The sequence below is a fragment of the Papilio machaon genome, chromosome 4 (genome assembly GCF_912999745.1).
Source record: "Papilio machaon chromosome 4, ilPapMach1.1, whole genome shotgun sequence".
In the NCBI taxonomy this organism is placed as follows: Eukaryota; Metazoa; Arthropoda; class Insecta; order Lepidoptera; family Papilionidae; genus Papilio; species Papilio machaon.
In genome coordinates, this window is record NC_059989.1 from 4,544,210 (window position 1) to 4,566,303 (window position 22,094).

Sequence of the window (22,094 nt, forward strand, 5' to 3'; positions counted from 1 at the left end):
ACTTTACATAGTACAGTATACGTATGGTTTTATCATCTTAATACGTTTATTATCAAATTACATTCAAATTAGGTCTTTTGCCGCATTACTGGTTCTTGCGACTTCTATTTTCGTTTGCCGACGTCGTTCTGAATTAAATTATAAGGTCTTTTTATTCTATCCGTAAATCTATAATTTCTTACTTAGCAGTGGTAAATTTGAATGAAAGTAAATACTGCGGTCTAGGATTTAATTCTCAAATGTAACTTCGGTCAGTAACACAAAGTCGGTAAATTGCATAGAAGTAGTCGTTACTGATCTTACTTTAATTTTATTTTGAGGTCAACATTTCAACAACAAAAAGATTTTGTGTATGTCCAATGAAATAAAGCAATTTCAAAAATTAAGAGTATTACGTGACGACATTTTTAATTTGAAAATTGTAAAAACAATAAAATTAACAAAACGTTTCGACGAACATAAAATCATCAAGCCCTTTAGGCTACAATTTTTAATAGATCTAGTATTACTCAAGTGTATAATACGACGTATGTGTACTTAACAAGAACATTATTCTACGTCACTGCCAGTAACAATGACGCCGCCTCCCTGAATTAACATTTTGAAGATTTATTACAGTGTTCTTAGATTTCTTATCACGAGTAGTTATTAGTAAATATTCGAAGATAATAAATTAACACATCAAAAATGTCACAATCAAAAATACTATTTCAGTAAAGTTAAAGAAACGACAGAATATTAAAGACAAGGCATCCGAATTCTAAGCCGCTTATTTCTCAAGATATTCGATCATCCTTGTCGTAAATGTCGATTTTACAGGCACATATATCAAGTCAATCTCCGTGCCTCGAAAATATGACGCAATTCCCTTATCGAAAATGATATCAGTACGCATTCAGAGCTTACGTTTCTAAGGCGCAAGTCGCGAGGGCCTCGGGCAACGATTGTAGGGAGGCAAAGATGCATTCATTCAGAATTGAGATTTCTTATATGCTCATCCCAATGAAGCGTATCGTAAACAGATATCGCATCTCTTTTCACCGCATACCATACGATTTAACTTCTCACGTTTTATTTTATTTTGAAAGCGAAACTTTTAAATTCATAACAATGTAGGCAGGTATAATAAATAAATCCTTTTTTGGTTATCGCATGAAAAGGTATTAAATATTGTTACAAGGTTTATAATTAATGTTATTTTACCGACAAAAGGGTTGAAAAAATATAAAGATATTATTTGCGTTAATATACGTTTATTTGATAAGTAAATGATGTAAAAACTGCGCTCAGAATATTTATTATTTCTTTTATTCGCAGCAAAAATGTATGGTCTCAACTTATTAAAAAGCTCAAGTCGCAGTGAGATTTTATTGCCACTGTCGAGAAGTAGCTTATCCTTTAAATTTACTATACGTCGTAGTGTTTGTATAGCAGACAATGGAATCGTATTTATTTTCTATTTTATTTTACATGGCCATACAAACTCGTACTCGTAAAACAATTTGGGCCGTAAGGAATATTTTTATAACATACTGAGGTCAAAAGAAAGATACTTAACATAAATATATTAACGAATTTTATGTTTGCCTTATACTCAGATTTTGTTGTTTTTTATTCGTCCGTAAATTGAATTTTGAATAAAAATTTAAATTAGTTTAATTTTAATCCTCTCAAATTGCGCATTAACTTGGTTGGAAAAAATTAACCTAACATATACCTTCTTCGTTCAGCCTTATTAACATTTAAAATGTATGATACTGAAAAACTATTTTGTAATTATTTTAGTTTAGATTAATATGGATATTGGATATTTGTGTCCAGGTGGCGGCGTTGTGGGCGTCCAATGTATCCGCGTTCATCGGTCCTCAGGAGACGTGCGTACACGAGGGCCGCATGGCCGCCGCCTTCAACCTGCCCATGGTCAGCTACGTAAGTGTTGCATAACATCATCCACTTACGAATCACAACCAATTCACTACTCGTATAATACTTTAATACGTATAAAATGTTTGTGAACACATGTGGTCTTGTTATTTTTTTATTCGAAGGTGTTTTCCTTAATAAAGCCTTTTAAGTTATCTTTTTTTAATTCAACTTTATACTAATTAATAATTAATGATACTCACTGACTATATTTCGGTTAAAGAAAAATAAACCATAGAAAAGGGAAAAAAAACAAGGTGAATAGGTAAAAGTAACGGGTGTTTCCGGTCGTGCCGATCCGGCTACCGATCCTGTTGAGCCATTGGGCCAACAAATTCCATTGAGCCGATTGATTTTATGGATTCGATCGACCAAATGGGAAAAAATCCCACAGGGCTAATCGATCCGTGTGCCCGCCAACGGGAAACACCTACGAGAACTACGAGAATATTTTCTGTACGTTCTTTTTACGCAATAAACTAAGCATTCAGAAGTAAAATAGTGCAAATATAATACGAAAAGAACTTTGTCAGATTACGTGACTTTGCACAAATGGAGAGAGACGAAGTAGGTCGAATTAGTCACTGGAGAGGACGTCTGACGACAAAGTAGACAGCCAAGTACTTACCAACATTCCTTGAATGTATATAATTACCTTCATTAGTACCGCAACAATGGCAAAAATTCAACACGCGTTTGTCATTTATTAGATCGTATCTGGAGGACATCAGCTTACCGTTCAATTGATATACAATAGTTTAGCTTTATTGCTATTTTATCATCATAATATCTCGATTTCAAGAAGCTCTGTGCCAATTTCTCCATCGCTTGAACAAAGTCCAAGGCTCGCGTGGAATCGTGCCAGGCACGTCTGTTCGGATAACAGGTTGTTTTAATGCTGCAATCGATTAGGGGGAAGGTGAAAGTGAAGTTTTTGTATATGAAATTTAATTTCATATAGGGCTAACAAAATATAATATTTATAGTAAATTGTTGAAATGCCACTCCCTCTTTTTATCGGAGTCCTAAACGAAGACACAGAATAATATTTTTATCTTGTTGTAATTCCTAATTATTATTTTTGGTATATTGTACAATGACACATGATTCATATTTTTGTGTCTCGTGCATTGTTACTTGAATAGGTATGTGTTTTTCAAAATCACTCAGTATATTGATAGTAGGTACAATATATTTGTTTAATTTAGTCTAGAAAATATAATAAACTGGTAATACGTGATCAAATTGTACATTACTACAAGATTGATGTATCAAATTCTAATATTATTAGAATGTTCACTAAATATACCTAGTTAATAATGTCTAGTTAATTTAGTGAAATAGTTTGAAGCTGCGGTTATAATACAAATAAATCGTACACTATGACATCTTGCATCAAATATATTAAACTAGCTTTTACCCGCGACTTCGTCCGCGCGGTATAAAAAAAATGCACACAAGATAAAAAAAAGTTTCTATGTCCGTCTCCTAGTTCTAAGCTACTTTCCCATCAATTTTCAGGTAAATCAGTTCGACCGATCTTGAGTTATAAATAGTGTAACTAACACGACTTTCTTTTCCGCGTTGCAGTATTGCATAAGTGTCCATTAACCAACCCTAAATATGGCAGTTAAACTTTTTTAATTCTAATATCTTCTGATATGACCCTGTATATGACGGTAAGTAGTTGCTGTTAAAAAAAAACTAAACTTCTGTTATATTTCATGTCGTAGTACCAAAGTGTCTGGACAAACCCACGATGGATTTATAGACACTTTTATTGTAACTGTGTATTTTGTACCCTGTTTAATATAAATAAATAAAATAAATATGTAAGCTTGTCTCATACATATTTTCTTAATCAGATGAAGTATAACATGAGTAAGAGATTAACAATGTCTTGCATGCATAAGTAATAAGTGGCACGTACGCATGATATATTGCGCAATTCACGTCATGGTGAGACAAAAGATCTGATACATTACCATACATATACAGTGCTTTCTTCAAATTGTCCTATATCGTAGCAAACCCTATATCGCTGCTATGTAATAGATATGTGTAAATTATTAGTTTTTCAACATTGTTTAAAGTAAACATTGATAACCTGACTGACAAAGACTTATTTAATATGTGGATTTGTATGTATGTAAATTTCATTTTACCGGTCTAGAGCCTAAAATGACTAAACTGATTTGGACGTCTGAGGCATCATTCTATTCGTCTTAATAGATAAAAGAACGTCAGAGATAAAATTCTACGCATAAATGTGAAAAGAACGAATTCAAAGCTTACTCGCCATAACATTTGTACATTACAAATTTAAACTCTTCGTTTTAAAAGACAGATAATAAATGACACTATTCCATCTAAAAGCCTCAGTCTGTAGGATTTCTTGTTTTTTTTTTAATTTAAATTATTTAAAATAAAATTTTCGATAAGATGTCTTATTCCAATACTCATTTGCCCGATAAGGTAATTAAAGTAAGAAATGTTTCCCAGTTTGCCTATTCTATATTTCAAAGGTACTTTTAATAATGCATCCAATCTGATATCCGATTATATTATTTCTCAATAATAATTATATTGAGTATAATAACATACTGAGAGGTTGTTCACGACAGTGAAGTAAATTGCTTGTGTCAATCTTATCCAATATTTTCAAGACACTCAAGGCTTATGCAAATTTCAACCTTCTTCTTATCTTTCGTTAGATTGTCTTCTGTTAACTACACGTTATTAAATTCACATAAAAAGTAGTTTTTAACACAAACAATAAAGTACAATCTTCTTTGCGCATAAGAAAAGTCTTTAACAGTGTCAATTTAAGGTTGACAGTTTAGTCTTTCTTTCTTTTTTTAGTGTTTAGGAATTTCAATTCGTCCTAATTTTGTGTCCTAAAACTCTAAACTTAGTCACATTTTTGGATGCCGTACACGGACAACTTTACGCAGACTGTAGCACCAATTTCAAACCGTCGCGTCGGGCTTGCCACTACCGACTATTTTAAGCAGTCCGTGTACGTTGGCCTTTTGTGACTTTCCTAAAATGTAATTTATATTAAATAAATTAAACTAAAGGTTTACTGATTAATTTGTTTGTTTTGTTAACAACTTTAGTATGTTTACAGTTCTGTCGCGACGTGGCGAGCTTCACACACAAGCGGGACTACGCGACGTTCGCGCGCACCCGGCCTTCTGACATCGACATTTCTCGCGCCGTCGTTGCAGCCCTCACGCACTTTCAATTCATGCATGTAAAATATTTTATTACATATCCTTTTACATATTTAATGCCTAATCGCGAATGATATATATCACAGCGAATTTCGTACAGTACATAACTAATCAGTAGAAATAGAAGTCGTGATTTTATCCATTCAAAAACCTTTAGGTGGTAATTATCTTTTCTTTAAATTGTTTCTGTTCTGCTTATGGTTTATCTCTAATATTAACATGATTGTAATTTCTCCAGATTTGTGTAGTGTACCTATGTGCACCAAACCATGACTACACTCGACTCGCAAAGGCTATCATAAAGGCAGCTAAGGATAGGCAGATAACTGTACTATCGGCGAGAGCATACAATCAGCCGTACTTCTACGAGAATATTAAAGAAAACGTCACCCGCAATCCTTTCATTGATGTCGTTAGAGAAACTTACAAAACTACAAGAAGTAAGTGACACTGATAATAAAAGTTATGGTTTTACCTTTTGACTATCACTTAGGTTGAGAATTCATACCTCGAGTTTCACTAGTGTTTAGCCGCATCTGTCTGTTATTTATACACTTTTACGTTTAACGTTACTTTAATACAAAAATAAATAAAACTTACTTTTTAATATTGACAATATTCACAAGAAGTGTATATATATATACTACATTTAATTAGTAAACTTAAATATTAAAACAAGCTATTTTTGCACTATTTGGTAATTAGTTTAAAATACAGTCGTATTGGCATTTCCGTACAGTTGACCTTGGAAAATTGAGGATTGATATTGAATTTACTTGCTATGATAAAATATAATAATCTATACATCTTATAAAAATAGAGTTGCTTTTCGTGATTGTTGTAAGGAAACTGATTTAATTTAGTTTGTTGACTACGATTGTCATGTTTTTTTAATATATAAAGGTGTTATTTATTTAACTTTTTACATCATTAACGTAGTATTTTATGTGTTAAATTTAAATTAATAATGTCTTAATTATTATTTAAGTTTTATTATGTCTCTCTTATTTGTATATTTTTATATTCTCAAATAAAAGTATTTTTTTCAGTTTACGTGTCTGTGGGCCTCTACCACGATCACATCGGACTCATGCTGGCCTTGGACTCTTTCAAACTATTAGATTCAGGTGAGGGCCAATATTGAAATATACCATAAACGTACCTAGAATACTCAATGGCATCATGTTAATAACAATAATAGTCTTCAACGTAAACATGTTAGCACAATTTACTCAATCTGAAAAATGCTGGCAGTTTTTTGTATTTCACCTTTTCGACATTCATAATATTTTTAAACCGCTATACTGCTTATATTTTCGGTGGTTAAGGAAATGATTTGTAATTATAAATACTTCCAATCACTCAGTCCAGTATTAAATTGTACTTAAATTTATTTATAACATCAACATTCTATAACACGAAGTTTAATTTACTTGCCGCTAAAGTCTCACGGCAACGGACTTTGATTCATTGTAATTGAATTTCTAGACGATAAAATCTGCTTATCTTTTAACTTTAAAGCTTTGACAACTAAGTCCACAATTTAATGTGAAAACTTTCCAGCTACGAATGAAGTAAATAGCAATGCGTACTCCTGAAAAATAACACAAACATATCTGTATATTAATAGTATTTACTGAATATAAGTATGACAAGTATATAAGAAAATAAGATTACAATTTAAATGGTGTATAAATAAAATATTATCCTTATATTTACTTGACAACGAGACGTATATTTGTCGAAGTTAGTCAGTACTTTAATGACTGATGGAGTACAAAATTGTAAAATTGTAAAAAGTGCATTTGAAAATTGTCTTAAAAGTCGTACCTTTACATAAACATGCAGTAAAAGTAACGGCATTTAAAGTGTCATGCGCCGTACAATAGCAGATGCTGTTATGAATGAAAAGAAGCGCAAATCGTCCTCAGAAAAGCAATATAGAGCGATGAATTGTTGGTACACAGTACGATCTTACAATGTTTGATATATTATGTGTCGGGGTAAAAGAAACATGTTATGAATTTTTCAACATTACCGTATTCTCAGTATTTTTCACATATTTATACAGCTATAAAAATATTTTTATAAAAAGTGTTATAAATAAGTTTTGGATGGATAACTCAAATATTTAACGAATCCGGTGGTATTAAAGGAATGCTCATTCGGGATGCTTTTTATTGTGCATAAAATTAAATCAACTGATCTGTTGTAAGAGTCGGCCTAATTTAACTTTTTAATATTAAGTACAAGTATTTCGTACTACTTTTTTTCGGGTATTCTTTCTCAGTTATATATAAATACAGTTGAACTCGAATAAGCGAGAAACCTCTAGAAGTGAGAAAAATATCGCGTTCCCTTCGAGTCTCGCTCATCCAGGTCCGACTGTATATTTTTTGTAATTTATATACGTATAATATAAGACATAAGAAGTTGATAGTTAAAATGTAAATCGTACCACTTACACCTTTAAACAATATTAATTAAACAGTTTATCACTGCATATTTTAAGATACATCTTACTAATATTATAAATGCGAACGTTTAGATGGATTGATGAATGTTTGTTTGAAGGTATCTCCAGAACGTCTCAACGGATCTAGATGAAATTTAGATGGATATAGAACATAGTCTGGAAGAACACTCAGGTTTCTAAATTTATTTTGAATTCCACGCGGACGGAGTCGCGGGCGACAGTTAGTGTTTTATAACTAAGACGCAATGCTTATATAAAATCTCTTAATCAGTCAAATCTTACACTGTGTAAATCTTTTTATACTCGAAGACAATGATAATGTTATCCTTTTATATCTCAGACCTTGACTGAAATTTAAAAAAAAAAAGCAGTTAGATATTGTTTACTTAAACTCTCGTTTTTTTCTCTCTCACTCTTTGAACGCGGATTGATATTTTGGACGTCAAAATAGTTATAAATGAGTATGTATTATTACCTTTATATAAATATATTCAGGCATCAGTTACGGAAACTGATAATTATATAAAGGCTTAAAGGCTCACTTTTCCAATTTTAATCTGTTATTTAATTTGTGTATCGAATAAGATTTCAATTGGCTAACCCTTCTCATCAAACAAACTCCTTGTCCAACAAAGTCATGGTCAATAGCTATGATCAATCGAGGACGTTTATTTTCTACACATTTTGTGTCTCATTGTAATTTCTCATTTTTCGCTCATAATTATGTCGTAAATTTATCATATACGTGCCAAAATACAGCTTTTATAATGACAGTTTGCTGTACGATATTAGATCCTAAGTGGGACGCGAAATTTAATTCCCTGAGCTTTGAATGACCATTTAAAATATCGGTGAGTACCAAGCTTACATAGTGATATAAAGTAGAGTGTTAACAGGCGAGTACGCGGCAATCGGTGTGGACGTGGACAAGTACGAAGCTGGGGAGGCCATCCGGTACCTCTCTGGGCCTCTGCGCAACGAACCCTCCTCAAGAACTCTCCATGCGTTTCGTTCATACCTCGCCGTGGCTCCGTCACCTTCGCCGTCGTACCCTGCTTTCGCGAGGGAGGTTAACACAAGGCTCCAACTACCACCGTTCAACTTCACCAATCCATTACTCAAGTTCGGAGGTGGGAAAGTGGTAAGATTTTCTTTTAATTATGTTGTACTTAATACAAACTCAAGAAAATAAAAAAGTCGCAAGCGTTAATTGTTGTGTTCGAAAATAATAAAGGCGGAAAGAATATATTTTAAGGGGAAAAAAGTTTATAATATTAAAAAAGGTCGAAGTATGTAAAAAGCATTATTAGCAATACTCTTGAAAATAGTCAATACGTATGCGCATAATCACATTCTTTGTACGTCCTCTTTGTTCAACAACCGCTTGTAGCATAATGTTATCCGACATATTAAACGCTACTTATTGACTTTGGAATTAAAGTTCTAAGGGAATAAATATTCTAAAAGGAATGTCTTTCCTACACTTTTATATCTTAAAATCTATTATCTTTATCTAATGTGTTTTAAAATCTGGGAATCATTTAAAAATGTTTTTTTCACGAATTAACGCATAATATAAGTTGAAATTTTTGTAACGAAAATATACCAAACACATTTTGTATGAAACTGAAACCTGCATAATGCAGAAATTCGTACTTTGCATATTCTGCTCGCTTGCACTTTTGTTTTCTGATAAAACGTAACTCTGCTAGTTACTATTTTTGCATTCTTACTTTCTCATGTTTTTTCGTTGCTATAAAACTAGCGACATGCTTAGATATGAATAGGAATTTACATACGTACATATGTATATTGTATACTGCAGTCATACGAGTACATTGTAAAAGAGTTTGTTACGTTGTACGTAACATAATCTTTTGAATGCTTTCAGTCTTCTTAAAAATAATAAGCTACTATACGTAGGTACTTTTTAATATGTTTAGTGCGCCGACTGGCTCTGCAAGTTAAAATATATCATTAAAATATGATTACAATAGATTCGCGTGGAAGCAGCGTGGCTCCACGATGCGGTGTGGGTGTACGCTCGGGCGCTCGCCACCGCTCTTAGCATTGGAGAGGACCCGCGGGACGGCAGGGCTTTGGTGCGGTACATCAGGAACACCACCTATCGCAGCGTCATGGGGTACGTTAAAGGATCCTTTAATTACTTATTGACTATGAAATACCCGAAAATCTGCCTGTAAAAATCATTTGAAAAAAAAAAATAAAAAGTAAAAAGTAAAAATGTGAAGACATCATCATGGGTTAACCTAATCTTATCTAATACTTGGATTCTCCGAATCACGAAATTAGCGAAATCAGATAATCCTTCGACCGGAACAATAAGACCAGTTAGTTTAATATCTTAGGTTATGACAGCCGCTATCCGACTGGAAGGACCAATAAAAAGAAATTGTCGTGAACGGTGTCGACTATAAAAACAACTTGTGAACTATCGCAATTGTCAGCGTGGCTACGTAATTGTGCATGCTGACTGCGTACAACAAAACTATGCTACGAGCACATTTTGGACATTGCTCCGTCGCCGTACTTGGGATGCAGAAAGCATGCAAATTGTTTTAAAAAAATCTTCCGGGCATTGTCCGCGCCGCGTTCTATTTTCTCCAGGCGTTACACTAATAGCTTTTATAGTTATTCTGTTCTATTACTAACTGATGGCTGTCAGTGAAAATAGTTATAAGAGTTTTTCTGGAAGCAAAAGTACTAACTAACACCAAGGACTTTACTGCGAATTTCAGAAATAATAATCCTTTAGTATAATTTACGTCACTGGGAAATATTATGATGAAAACATTGATATCGAAAATAATAATAAGGATAAAATGAAAGTGAAAAACAACATAAACATCTACTGGTTTATTTATTGTTATATATTCAGTATTACTGCTAAAATTAAGTAACCCATAATCCATATTTGTTTTACCAAACTTCTATGTATGTAATTTATGACATTTCTCATCCTAACCACAACTTCAATAGATGTTCTTTGTCTTTTATAGCCGACGGACCTTGCCTCAGAAACTTTGGGACATACGGTCTTGTTTATTTTAACTGATCCAAAATTAGTCAAACAATCCTTTATACCGTTCTACTATTACCTCAATATACATATATACATTTCATAATCATGTCGCATTTACCAATGTTAGAGAAGAGTCCGCAACAATGAAATCTATTGCACGATTGCGGCAGCGCGACTGGTGCAATACCACGACCACACAGAAGACAGGCGCGAAGTCGAAGTGATTCAGCGTTTTGTCTAATGAGTGCAGGAGTCCTAATTTTGATTCTTTAGTCCCCAGTTTCTCATCAGGAAAGTATGAAAGGGGACGTCGATTTGGCGGAGGACGGGACGCATAGGAAGAAGATACATATTATATTCTTTCTTTGCTTAAAATTATGGATTGTGCTTCATAATTCTTCATTTGCCTTTGTAATTTATTTAGATATTGGGTGCATATGGATGAGAACGGTGACGCGGAAGGTAACTACACATTGCTATCAATGGACCCCGACAGACCGCCAGGACTCTACCCGATTGCAGTCATGCACAAGAACGCACCGGTGATTATAAAATTAATTATTAATATTATTAATAAGTCATCTTAGGTTTGCCTCATATACATAGGTATGCTTTTGTTTTATTTATTATCAGATTTCGACACCGCATTTCGGTATGTGAGTGCGAATTTGAGAACAAAGACAATGAAAATCAAAACACAGTTGCATCAACTCAACTCGTATCAATATTTACGAAGCCGCCGTTATATGAGTTTATCCTCTTAACAGATCAAGGCGTAGATGTTACAAATATTTGTTAATTTATAAATAACTCAAACACAATCCTGCTCCAGTGGCGCGATGTCCAATCTGGCATGAATTTAAATAACTAAAATATTTTACTTGAACTACTTCGGCCTAGCTGCTGTCAACTAACTGCCAAGAAAATTGACTCGTTATTTGTAAATAACGATAACATTTACTATTTACGATACGAAATATAGAAGTCAACGCGTTACATTAATTATAATTTATTTTGTAAGACATCGTATTTACATTCGAAGATGAAAAAATATGTTTGTATAAATTGTAATACAAAGTCAGTTTGGAAACAAATGGCTTGTTATATTTAAAATATTATAGCGATTTTTTCTTTAGATATTCCAATATCGTGTCCGAAACGAACCGGAATCTAATATTAGTTTTATAATAAAATAAGAAGAAAAGTTTTAAAGAAAGTCACATTCCTTTCTAGAAAATTCTGAGAATTTCAAATAAAGAAAATGGTTTCTCTCGTAATCATTCTATAAAAAGGGTTCAATTTAGACAAAAAATTACATTAAAATTGTGGTATATTCTCAAAATTGAAACATAACCACTAACCGATTGCGATATTTGAAAACAAAACAAAAATATAGATACATTATTTAAGAATCTATCAAGAGTAGATAAACACAGTTCCTCAGTTGTTTTCCATTTTTTACTATGTTTATAACACGAAGAGACGATTTCATTTCAATAAACACTTTTTTTACATTTTCGTGTCAACATTTACAATCAATATAATTGTGTTCAGGAATTGAGATTCATGCGAGAAATGAAATGGCCAGGCGGGCGGCTGCCTCTCTCCGAGCCGCCGTGCGGGTTTAAGGGAGAAAAGTGCGTTAGTAAGTATAACATTGTTATGTTAATACACATCAAGGATACGCGCAAAATACCCACAGCGATCGTAAGTGGCGTTTTCGCTTTAGCCTTAATAGCTTACATGTGCGGTCCATTACTTAAGGTCGGTGATTTTGTTCGCTGTTGTGGTAAAAAACTAATAGTGTACAGAAGGGGTCGACATTAACCGCAAGGCCGAGTGGGGCGGGTCCTGTGGGCGTCATGAGGGCATCGCACGCGACTCCCGCGGCGCCCTACACCACACCACACATGGATATCGTTTCAGACTACACTTAGCTTTCTCTTTACTGCTAATCGTAAAACAAGCTCACTGTTGTCTCTTTGTATTGAGATATATTTTCTTAAAAGGGACATTTCTTTACACTTTGTTCCTTAGAGGATTTCTTACAATCCTTACTGTTTATATTTCAGCAGTATTTTGAAAAGAAGAATAAATTCAGGAAACGATAGGAGATATAAATATTTAGGAATGCTTCTAAAAGATAACTTTCTATGGTTTATTAATTTAACTCAAACGTTGTAAAGTTGGTTAAGCTTTGGTATTTTTATACGTAATGGCGTAAATCCGTTAGCGTGGCATGTTATGCCGGCAGTAAAAAAATCTATTACTTTATATATTTTAACGTTACATAATCTGACAAATTGTATAATCTTGAAAAGGTGAGCGTGTCGTTTGATGGCAGAATTTACGACTCTATAAAAAAGGCAACACAGGTTTATAATTTTTGATGTCCGTTGATATCCACAACGATGATTCGTTGTGGATGATTACATACTTAAAATTTTAATAATGCTATTAAATATAGCCAATTTGTGATAGAAAAACAAAATATTTTACTATTTATGAGGCAAATCAATTTGCTACTAAAAATGAGAAAAAAAAATCAAGAAACAAGCAAAACGAAATTGAATTTCCTTAGTAAATATTTTATGACATTTTCTATCCTAATAATTATATTTTGTTATGTTGTTTTTTTAGTTGACTATTGCGACAAAATTTATTGCAACATGAATTACGTTTTAGCTACACCACTTAGTGTTGTGGTCAAAGTTTTTTTAATTACGAACATTATAATTTTAGTGCGAAAAGTGGGCCACGAGCTGTCGTATTTAGTTCTAAGTTGTTGTTATTTTCTTTGACATGTGGCTAAATTTTGCAATCAAAAACACTACTCGCTGATAATAATTAATAATTTCGGATGGAGTTTTATAATTAATTTTTATATTTTAGCCACGTGACAGGTACCTTTAACTACATGTTTTTTAATGTTTGGCAGTCGATAATAGATTTTAGTACAATTATCTCTTGTAGTCTAAATTATATTATCTTGATTTTTCATATTATCGATATTTACATAAATTGATTTTTATTGTCACTCATTTTTATAACCTATAAACTATATAGCTCATAACCTATAAACAATCCGTCAGATTCCTTTCGGAAATACCAAAACAAATTGTATCAATGTTTCAGATTGACTTAGACCTGATTTATTTCAATTTCTTTGCAAGAAAACTTAGGCGTTCGTGTTCACCGCTCAAAACTCACTTTCTACATCAAGAATTTACGGAATAACATTTCTTATACCAAATCTCGACTATCGTATCTTTTCTTATCAGAATCAATTACTAGTACTCTTAAATTAGTTAAAATTCGTTTATTCAGGCTTTTCAAACAATTTCAATTTATTCATAATTATTTAATTGTATCAATAAATAGATTGTCAAGCTTCATGAAGTTTCTTTCAAACTTTACTTTTTATTGATATTAACATTATTTCGTTGGTCAATTACTTTTATTTTAAAATGAGTTTTAAAATCTTAAAATTCCATAAATGTATACGTTTCATTTGAAAATACGTGTATATATACGTTTCATTTGAAAATACGGACAATACGAATTTTCTTATATTATACGTACTCAGTTTGAAAAGGAGGGATTACGGGCACCGAATGCTTTGTAACCCTCCGTCTATTTGATGCTTCAACTGTCCGCAAACCTTCTTTGTATCATGCTCACCACTGATATGTGATAAGAAACCGAGCTTAAATTGAAATGAAACATTTCTTTTGAAATACAAAGGCCATTTTATATACTTTTGTCCATATATTTTTTATTCTTGCTTATTCTATTAGTCTATATATGTCTTTGTATGTATCTATGCAAACAAACGTAACTTTACTGATAGATGTTAGGTAAAAGATATGATAAACACTTTCATATATGGATATCCTTTATCATCTGCATCAGCAGTATTCTTCCATCTTTTGTGAAAAACTGTTTTTATGGTGATATAACGTGTCAAAGGTTATTCAGCAGATATAAGAGACACAAATGACAATTTTCACGGATTCAATCAAGTATGGACAAAATATGATACGAGTTTGTTTTAATAGGAACATCAGGAATTAAAAATTAAAAGTATTTAACCATACAACAGAACGTAAATCAACAAAAAATGCTTTTTTTCGTATAATGAAATATAGAAAAAAGAAATCAAAAGACATTGAAACGGGTACATTTATGTTATCTGTGTTCTTCTAATTGTATGACCGTCTCTTTAGACATTCCCGTGGTTGTAATTTATTTGTCTTATCTGGCGGCTTTATTTCCACGGACCGACGACTGCTGTCTCATAGATAATAAGGTTATTCAATTAATTTGGTGGAACGGCTCAATCTAGTCATCGTAAGCTCTCACTCGTCCCGCTCGTAAATATTTTTATTGAATGTATGAAATATACAGTTAATAATTTTGTTAAGGTTATGGTTTAATATGCTTAAAACTTACTATAGAATAACATTTAGACATATCTTAGCAAAATAAAAAAAAATATAATTTATTATAACTGTTCTAAATAATTTGTTTACGTTTGGATATAACCCAGACAATTAAATCATATTTTTACCTCATAAAAGTTTCAGGTCTTGTTTAACGACGTATTACGAGCGTAAGTTAATTAACGTGATTTAACAAAATCAAACTCTCAACTTTGCATATTTATGCCAACTGTTCGTCAAACTACGGTCGAATTTATTCTAATCACTGCAGTTATTTATGACTGTTACACTTTGGAAACTTGACGGCTCTTAATAGATCAGGCATAGTTAATCAAGTTCTGTTTGAGTTACAAACTCTTACTCAAGTCCGAGTTTAAGCCTTCGATTGAATCTATTCATTTGGGGCTCGCATTTATGACAGCAAGCGATTAGGAAAGTTTAAGACTGCAATTTATGTTTTATGCTGTTTCAAGTAATAAATATATGACATAATAAGTGAGATAATGACCCTTTCTATTAAGCCAAAGCTTTATCTTTCTTTTATATTTGTGATTTTTTAATTATACTTTCATATATTTAGTGATAAATATTTTTTTCTGATGGTCCCACTTTTCTTGAACTAACCCAGAATAACCCACATAGGATTTAGTCAAAGTTGCACTGAATAAAAGCAATTTTCGGCAAAAAGTCAATTTATAGCAGATCTCTTCATGAAGCAATTAAGTCCGCTGGTTTATTTTTATTGGTATACTTTTAAAATATTATTATCTAGGTCACGTGGGCGCGTGGGCACTAGGGGCGTCGGGTGGTACTCTAGCATTGCTGGCGTTGGCCGCGCTGGCACTGTACCGCGGCTGGCGATACGAACAGGAGCTGGACTCCCTACTCTGGAAGATCGACTTTCGCGACCTCCATCTGCCCGATGACGAACAAACAAACAACAAACTGAGTAGGTAAACGGAACTTCTCTATGTTGTTTGCATGAGTTAGATATAGGTTCTGGTAATGCATCCAAAGTGTTTGTCGAATATTGCTATTTACATGCATTTATTTGTTCTACAGAACTGTGTTTTACTTATGCTAATCTACTGAACACCTTACACATAGTTTTCCAACCACCATCTGTGTTCAAATATCGGATTTACCTATAAAGTTGTTCAGAACTGATGTTTTCCAGCAAGATAGCAATGCTGCCGTGAACAACAATTCGTCCAACAACATGATCGGAAACTGCGAAAAGGGCGGAGGCGGTGGCGGTGGCGGAGGTAGCACGGGCGGCGCGCGCTCCAGTCAGGTTTCGCTCAGCTCCAACCCCGACCTGGACTTCCGCTACTCCGCCATCTTCACCGAGGTCGCCTTCTATCGCGGCCGCTTGCTCGCCGTCAAGCGCGTGCGCAGGCAACACATCGATATTAACAGGGAAATCAAGAAAGAACTTAAAATTGTGAGTACTTAGTGCGCTAGGATTTGTAATAACATTTATTTAATAGGGTTGGCAACAGGCCGAAAAAATTAAGCCAAAACATAAAGGTTTATAAAACCTTGTGCGCTAATCTCACGTGAGTTGATTCGTGTCATTTCTTTCAGCTATGTTATTTTTCGTATTCAATACATGTCTGAATTTTCTTAAATGTCTTCTAGTAATCCTGTTCATTTTATGATCTTTAATGTTCGGAAAAATACTTATATGAATTATTATGTTACTCAGCAACCGCTATTAGTCTATAATGACTGTGCATACAGTAAGCTTTATGGAAATATCCCCTTTTCTGTTACGTTTTAAGAATAAAGAGGAATGATTGATGTGTAAATCCTATTACGCGGACGATAGGGAACGTTTACTTAAGCTGAAATATGAACTGTGCGTGCATTATGTAAGGGAAACGCGTACCTAAGCCTCTTAGCAAAATCAAATACCTTATCAGGCTCCCGCATGCCGCAAAACAAACAAATTTTCCTCCCGAATACCCGGGAATGTGCCGACGTATTATAAATCACTTTCATTTATTTCACTTTGAATAATTGTCTGTGTGATTGAAATTTACCACAGAGCTCTGTTTATATTCATATGAATATACGAGTATTAGGGTTTATAGTTGGCTTTATCCTAATAAGATGGTTCATATCATTCACATTGCATGAAAGATTAAATGTTCTCTCAGTTTTCAGTTACAAAAATGTAACTAGATACGCCCAGAAGTCTCCAACTATACAGATTTACATTCTATAGGTAATTTTAAATATCTACGGGACGAGAACAGCTGATCTTCTCTCTTCTTCTGCAGATCAAATTATATATCATCCGTTTACATGCATTAATGCTTTTATTGGTGATCGTATCTACATTATGTTTTCATTAAATGACATAGTAAAGCTATCGAAGGGTCGTATAATGGATTCATGGTAATAGGATTACAATTCTCAGCGTGCCATTGCTGACACGCTGCGACAAATTAACGAGAACTAATATAATTCGATACAAAATATTTTGATGAGTTATGTAATTTAAACTATAACCATTGGTATCGTATTTATTGCAATAGAATTTCAGTTTGTCAAATTATAATGCCGTTGAATAATACAAACTAGTAAATAGCAAGAAAGATGACTATTTCTTAGTAAGTGTAATTTACGCGTACGGTTTTTTTTTTCAATAGTTACTTCATTTTTAATTAAAGAAACAACCTTTTTTATAACTTCATTTAGCTCCAAATACTAGCGTCCAAATAATTTCTGTCGTATTTTCCAACAAAGCCCCGTTAGATAAATAAAATAACTTCTCAATTTAGACCGCAATTCACTTTCTCAGCCTAAAATATCTCTCTTAATAGAAGACAAATGTTTATTCCACTTGATAACACAAATTGAAAGCAAAAAGTACTTCGACGTTTATGTGAACATTTCCACTCTATTTACACATAATTACTTAAACAAATTTTGTCCATAGTATTTACTTAAGTTTACCGTGTTATTTATTTATGACTTTGATTGTTTAGCAATTTTATTAAATAATAAATATCACACTGAGTTAAGTACTTATATAAGAAAAAAAATTAGATGCGTCTTCATATGAGTAAGGGTAACCTTACTGATATGAAGACGTTTGCAATACCTTTTTTTAAAAGAGGAAGGAGAACGCATAATATTAAGCTACTTTTGAAAAATTTATTTTTTAAATGCACGTGGAAAATAATAGTAGCTTTATCAGATTATCCTCAAATAGTCTAACTAAAGGTTAGACGAGATCCCTGGATCGCGAACTTTTAAAGAGCACTGTAAATAAAGTTGATTTGCTCAGCTGCAAGTAACTTAGTACTTGTTTGTTCAAATCAAACTCCAGTTCAAACCTCTTTTCAGTTTTACAATAGTACCTACGTTGGTATAATAAAACTTACACTTTCATGACGTCATAAATTATTCTTTAATATGAGTTTGAATTTAGTAATTGCAAATTATTGGAAAATGATAATTATATTTTTTTAACAGTAAATGCTCTACGATCCACAGCAAATTTAGGATTTTACGATGTGTATTTTCTAACATTATTCCCTCTTTATTATTAACTGACAAGGGCTTTTATAGACTTTGATGAATGTTCTCAAAAAATATGCGTGATTGATCGAAGATTGTATACCTCTATGTAATAATAAAGGATGATTCGCTTATTTTCAGTTGTTTATGTATTGTTTGTTACACGAGAGTTAGGTGTAAAATTATAAATTACATTAACAGGTTAAATTTTTTTTTTTACTAGACTGTTTCGTTTGTCATGGTGTAAGCTTTTAATGATAGAGAAATTATTGGAATGGCGATGTCAACATTTTCGATACAAAGCATAGTTTTCAAAATTTAGTTTGTTTGAAAAAGTATCCCGTACCAATTTAGGTAGAGGGACATTGTCCCTCCAAAATGATTAAGGTCTAGTATCGCAATAAACTTGAAATGTTATAAGAGTCCTGCTAGGAGGTTATCATCAAAGAATAACATAATATTTGTTTGATAGATGCGGGACTTGCAGCACGACAATCTGAACGGTTTTGTCGGCGCCTGTATCGAGCCGCCGAACATTTGCTCTCTCTCTGAATATTGCACCAGGGGAAGTTTGAAAGTAAGCTTATCATAGTTAAAAAATCTCTCGATAGAATTTAATTTTTTTTTAATTTTTCATTACTTTTATTTCGACAATTATTAATTGTTAATTTTTTAAAAAGTTCTTATCGTTTTAAAAATCAAACAACGTTTCTATTATGTTTAACGTTTGACGGTAAACAAAAATTTATTATTTTCCGCATTTAATTAAATGGTGTTCTTATTGTCTCATGTTACTTTACATCTTCAAGGATATCTTAGAAAATGAGGACATCAAGTTGGACAACATGTTTATCGCGTCGCTGGTCGGAGATATAATCAGGGTAACTACCAACAACTTAACTAACTTAAACCACAACTTACAGTTTCTAATGAATATGACAATTTTATGGATAAAAGTTTTTATATGTTTAAGTGATCACGTTTTCTTTATTGTATTTAAATAATGTTTTTGATAACTTTTAACTTCAACTATTTGTAAAGTCGTAGCCAGTACATGAACCAATTAACTGTTAATTTCTATCAACTTCTTTGAGGAATATAGCTTGTTTGAATATAATCTGATATTTAAAGGGCATGATATTTATCCACGAATCTCCACTGCAATACCACGGCGCTCTGCGACCCTCGAACTGCCTTGTCGACGCGCGCTGGGTTGTCAAGCTGGCGGACTTCGGACTCCGAGAATTTAGGAGTGGGGAACTGCCGCCCTCCGAACCTGGTGCACTTCGAGCACATATTGAAGGTACTTAACAAAAAATAAATGAACCAGCAAAGTTCAAAATAACAATGGCAGTAATCATTGGCTTGTTGGAAAAAAGTACTAGGGTTCCATAACTTAAAAGAAGTCTTGCGCATGTCTGATCAATTGTTGCCTGAGTGTATTTTTAACGTATACAATTGCTGCTGTTCAAACTGAATATGTTCAACAATTCGGGTTTAACCAGGTTTTTAAGGGCTCGGGGCAATTATTACTATAATACCAAGAACCCATAACATAGTAGAAGACGTGTAGGTCTGCTGTATTTGTCACCGGAGCTGCTCCGTGCTGCGGGGTGGGGGCGCGGGGGTGTGGGAGGCGCGCGAGGCTCCCCGCAGGCGGACGCGTACGCTTTCGGTCTACTGCTGTATGAACTGCACGCGCGCCGCGGCCCCTTCGGCAGTGACGCGCCGCCCGCGCCCACACTGCTCCGCCGCCTCGCCGCGCAGGAGTCGCCGCCATTCAGGTAGGTATGTGTCTATACGGATACATACATACAACTCTGTCACAATCGTACACCTTTACTTTTATATGGTAAAGCCAGCTATAGTAATTGATGAACAAGTGGAGCACCTAAACCGGTGAAAAACTTACGACTTTGAAGAGAATTTTTGCATGTCAATATAAATAAAATTATATATGTACTTACTCAATCTTAAAAATAAGTTTTTCAATAACGTAAATGTGTAAACGAATTTATTAATTTCCTAAAAACATTCCAAGAAGAGGTCGAGATAATATTTCCGTCATTAAAAGTGGCCATAAATGACAGTCACATATTATGACTAGTATAATAACCAAGCACATAAAATCCCAATTCACGGATGTAGTATGTAGAAAATATTAATACCTATATTTTCATTTTTCACATCTAAAATAGCCCGACTACATTTTGAGTCCACGGAATGTTTTGATAGAATACCCACAAGAACCAATATACCAAAAAGGTCTTTTGTGATCAGTAAAATGGCTAGCTTCAAGTGTTTTGTGTACATTTGTGTGCAGACCTCCACTGGATGCATTGTCGGGTAGATTTGACTGCGTGCGCGAGTGCTGCACTGAGTGCTGGGCGGAGGAGCCCTCGCTGCGGCCAGACTTTAAAGCCATCCGCGCCCGCTTACGTCCGCTCAGGAAAGGCATGTACGTATCACTTCTAATGTTATAAAGTATTATTTCAGGAAATACTAAGAAGCGATTTCAATGGAAAATGAAAATTGTTTAGGTAATAGCAGTTGCGTCACATAGTCGTGTTAGGGAAAAAAGGGTCTAACTTGATTGAAACACTTTGAAAAGTTACAAAAATGTTATTAAATTCTTAAATTCGATCCTGACATAACATATGACTCGGAAGAACATTAAATTATTGTTGTTGAAATACAATCGTTATTTTTAATATATAGGAGTTCCCGATCCCGACCTTACTAAAAGCAGGAACTAGAGCGTAAAAATCTGGTACCGTAATTCCTGTTTGTATTGACCTTTTTATTTAATTAGGTACCAGTCAAAATTGTGATGCTAAATATTGTTACTTTATTTATTTGCGTTTTGAAAATGATGATTGACTAATTTAATTACCTTAATTATTTTATTTCATTTGTAAATATTTTAGGAAACCAAATATATTTGATAATATGATTGCAATGATGGAGAAATATGCGAACAACTTGGAGGCACTCGTGGACGAGCGCACGGACCAGCTGCAGGAGGAGAAAAAGAAAACCGGTGAGAATGAGTAATTGTTAAAATCAATATTCGATCCTTGATATCGATTTAAAAATTATTTTAATCCGCAGCTAAAACAAAAAAGATCGAATATTGGTAATAATTGGTCCGTCAGTTGTACATTGAAAACATGTATTGAGTTATGGTATATGTATAGAGGCGTTGCTGGAGGAGATGCTGCCGGCGCCGGTGGCGGAGCAGCTGAAGCGCGGCCGCCGCGTCATGCCAGAGAGCTACGACTCTGTCACAATATACTTCAGTGATATTGTCGGCTTCACCGCCATGTCTGCGGAGAGCACGCCGCTGCAGGTCATTAGACAAATCCTTATACAGCACCAAGTTTAAAGATGTGAATTTCATTTCTAGAAATTATAAGTAATCCGATTCGAATTTGATGTTATAA

General features: G+C 33.6%; 1 protein-coding gene across 1 annotated transcript in view; it reads left to right on the forward strand.

Annotated features, from left to right (window-relative positions):
- LOC106710646 (guanylate cyclase 32E) overlaps nucleotides 1-22,094 on the forward strand; it is a 39,303-nt gene that overhangs the window by 14,338 nt on the left and 2,871 nt on the right. The window contains exons 5-21 of the mRNA XM_045686926.1: nucleotides 1,822-1,929; nucleotides 5,054-5,179; nucleotides 5,398-5,599; nucleotides 6,209-6,286; nucleotides 8,532-8,776; nucleotides 9,633-9,778; nucleotides 11,103-11,220; nucleotides 12,233-12,323; nucleotides 15,893-16,069; nucleotides 16,302-16,564; nucleotides 19,124-19,228; nucleotides 19,461-19,532; nucleotides 19,783-19,954; nucleotides 20,225-20,435; nucleotides 20,975-21,109; nucleotides 21,579-21,691; nucleotides 21,849-22,000. Of these exons, the coding sequence (XP_045542882.1) occupies nucleotides 1,822-1,929; nucleotides 5,054-5,179; nucleotides 5,398-5,599; nucleotides 6,209-6,286; nucleotides 8,532-8,776; nucleotides 9,633-9,778; nucleotides 11,103-11,220; nucleotides 12,233-12,323; nucleotides 15,893-16,069; nucleotides 16,302-16,564; nucleotides 19,124-19,228; nucleotides 19,461-19,532; nucleotides 19,783-19,954; nucleotides 20,225-20,435; nucleotides 20,975-21,109; nucleotides 21,579-21,691; nucleotides 21,849-22,000 (2,514 nt within the window). The remainder of the gene's footprint in view (nucleotides 1-1,821; nucleotides 1,930-5,053; nucleotides 5,180-5,397; nucleotides 5,600-6,208; nucleotides 6,287-8,531; nucleotides 8,777-9,632; nucleotides 9,779-11,102; nucleotides 11,221-12,232; nucleotides 12,324-15,892; nucleotides 16,070-16,301; nucleotides 16,565-19,123; nucleotides 19,229-19,460; nucleotides 19,533-19,782; nucleotides 19,955-20,224; nucleotides 20,436-20,974; nucleotides 21,110-21,578; nucleotides 21,692-21,848; nucleotides 22,001-22,094) is intronic.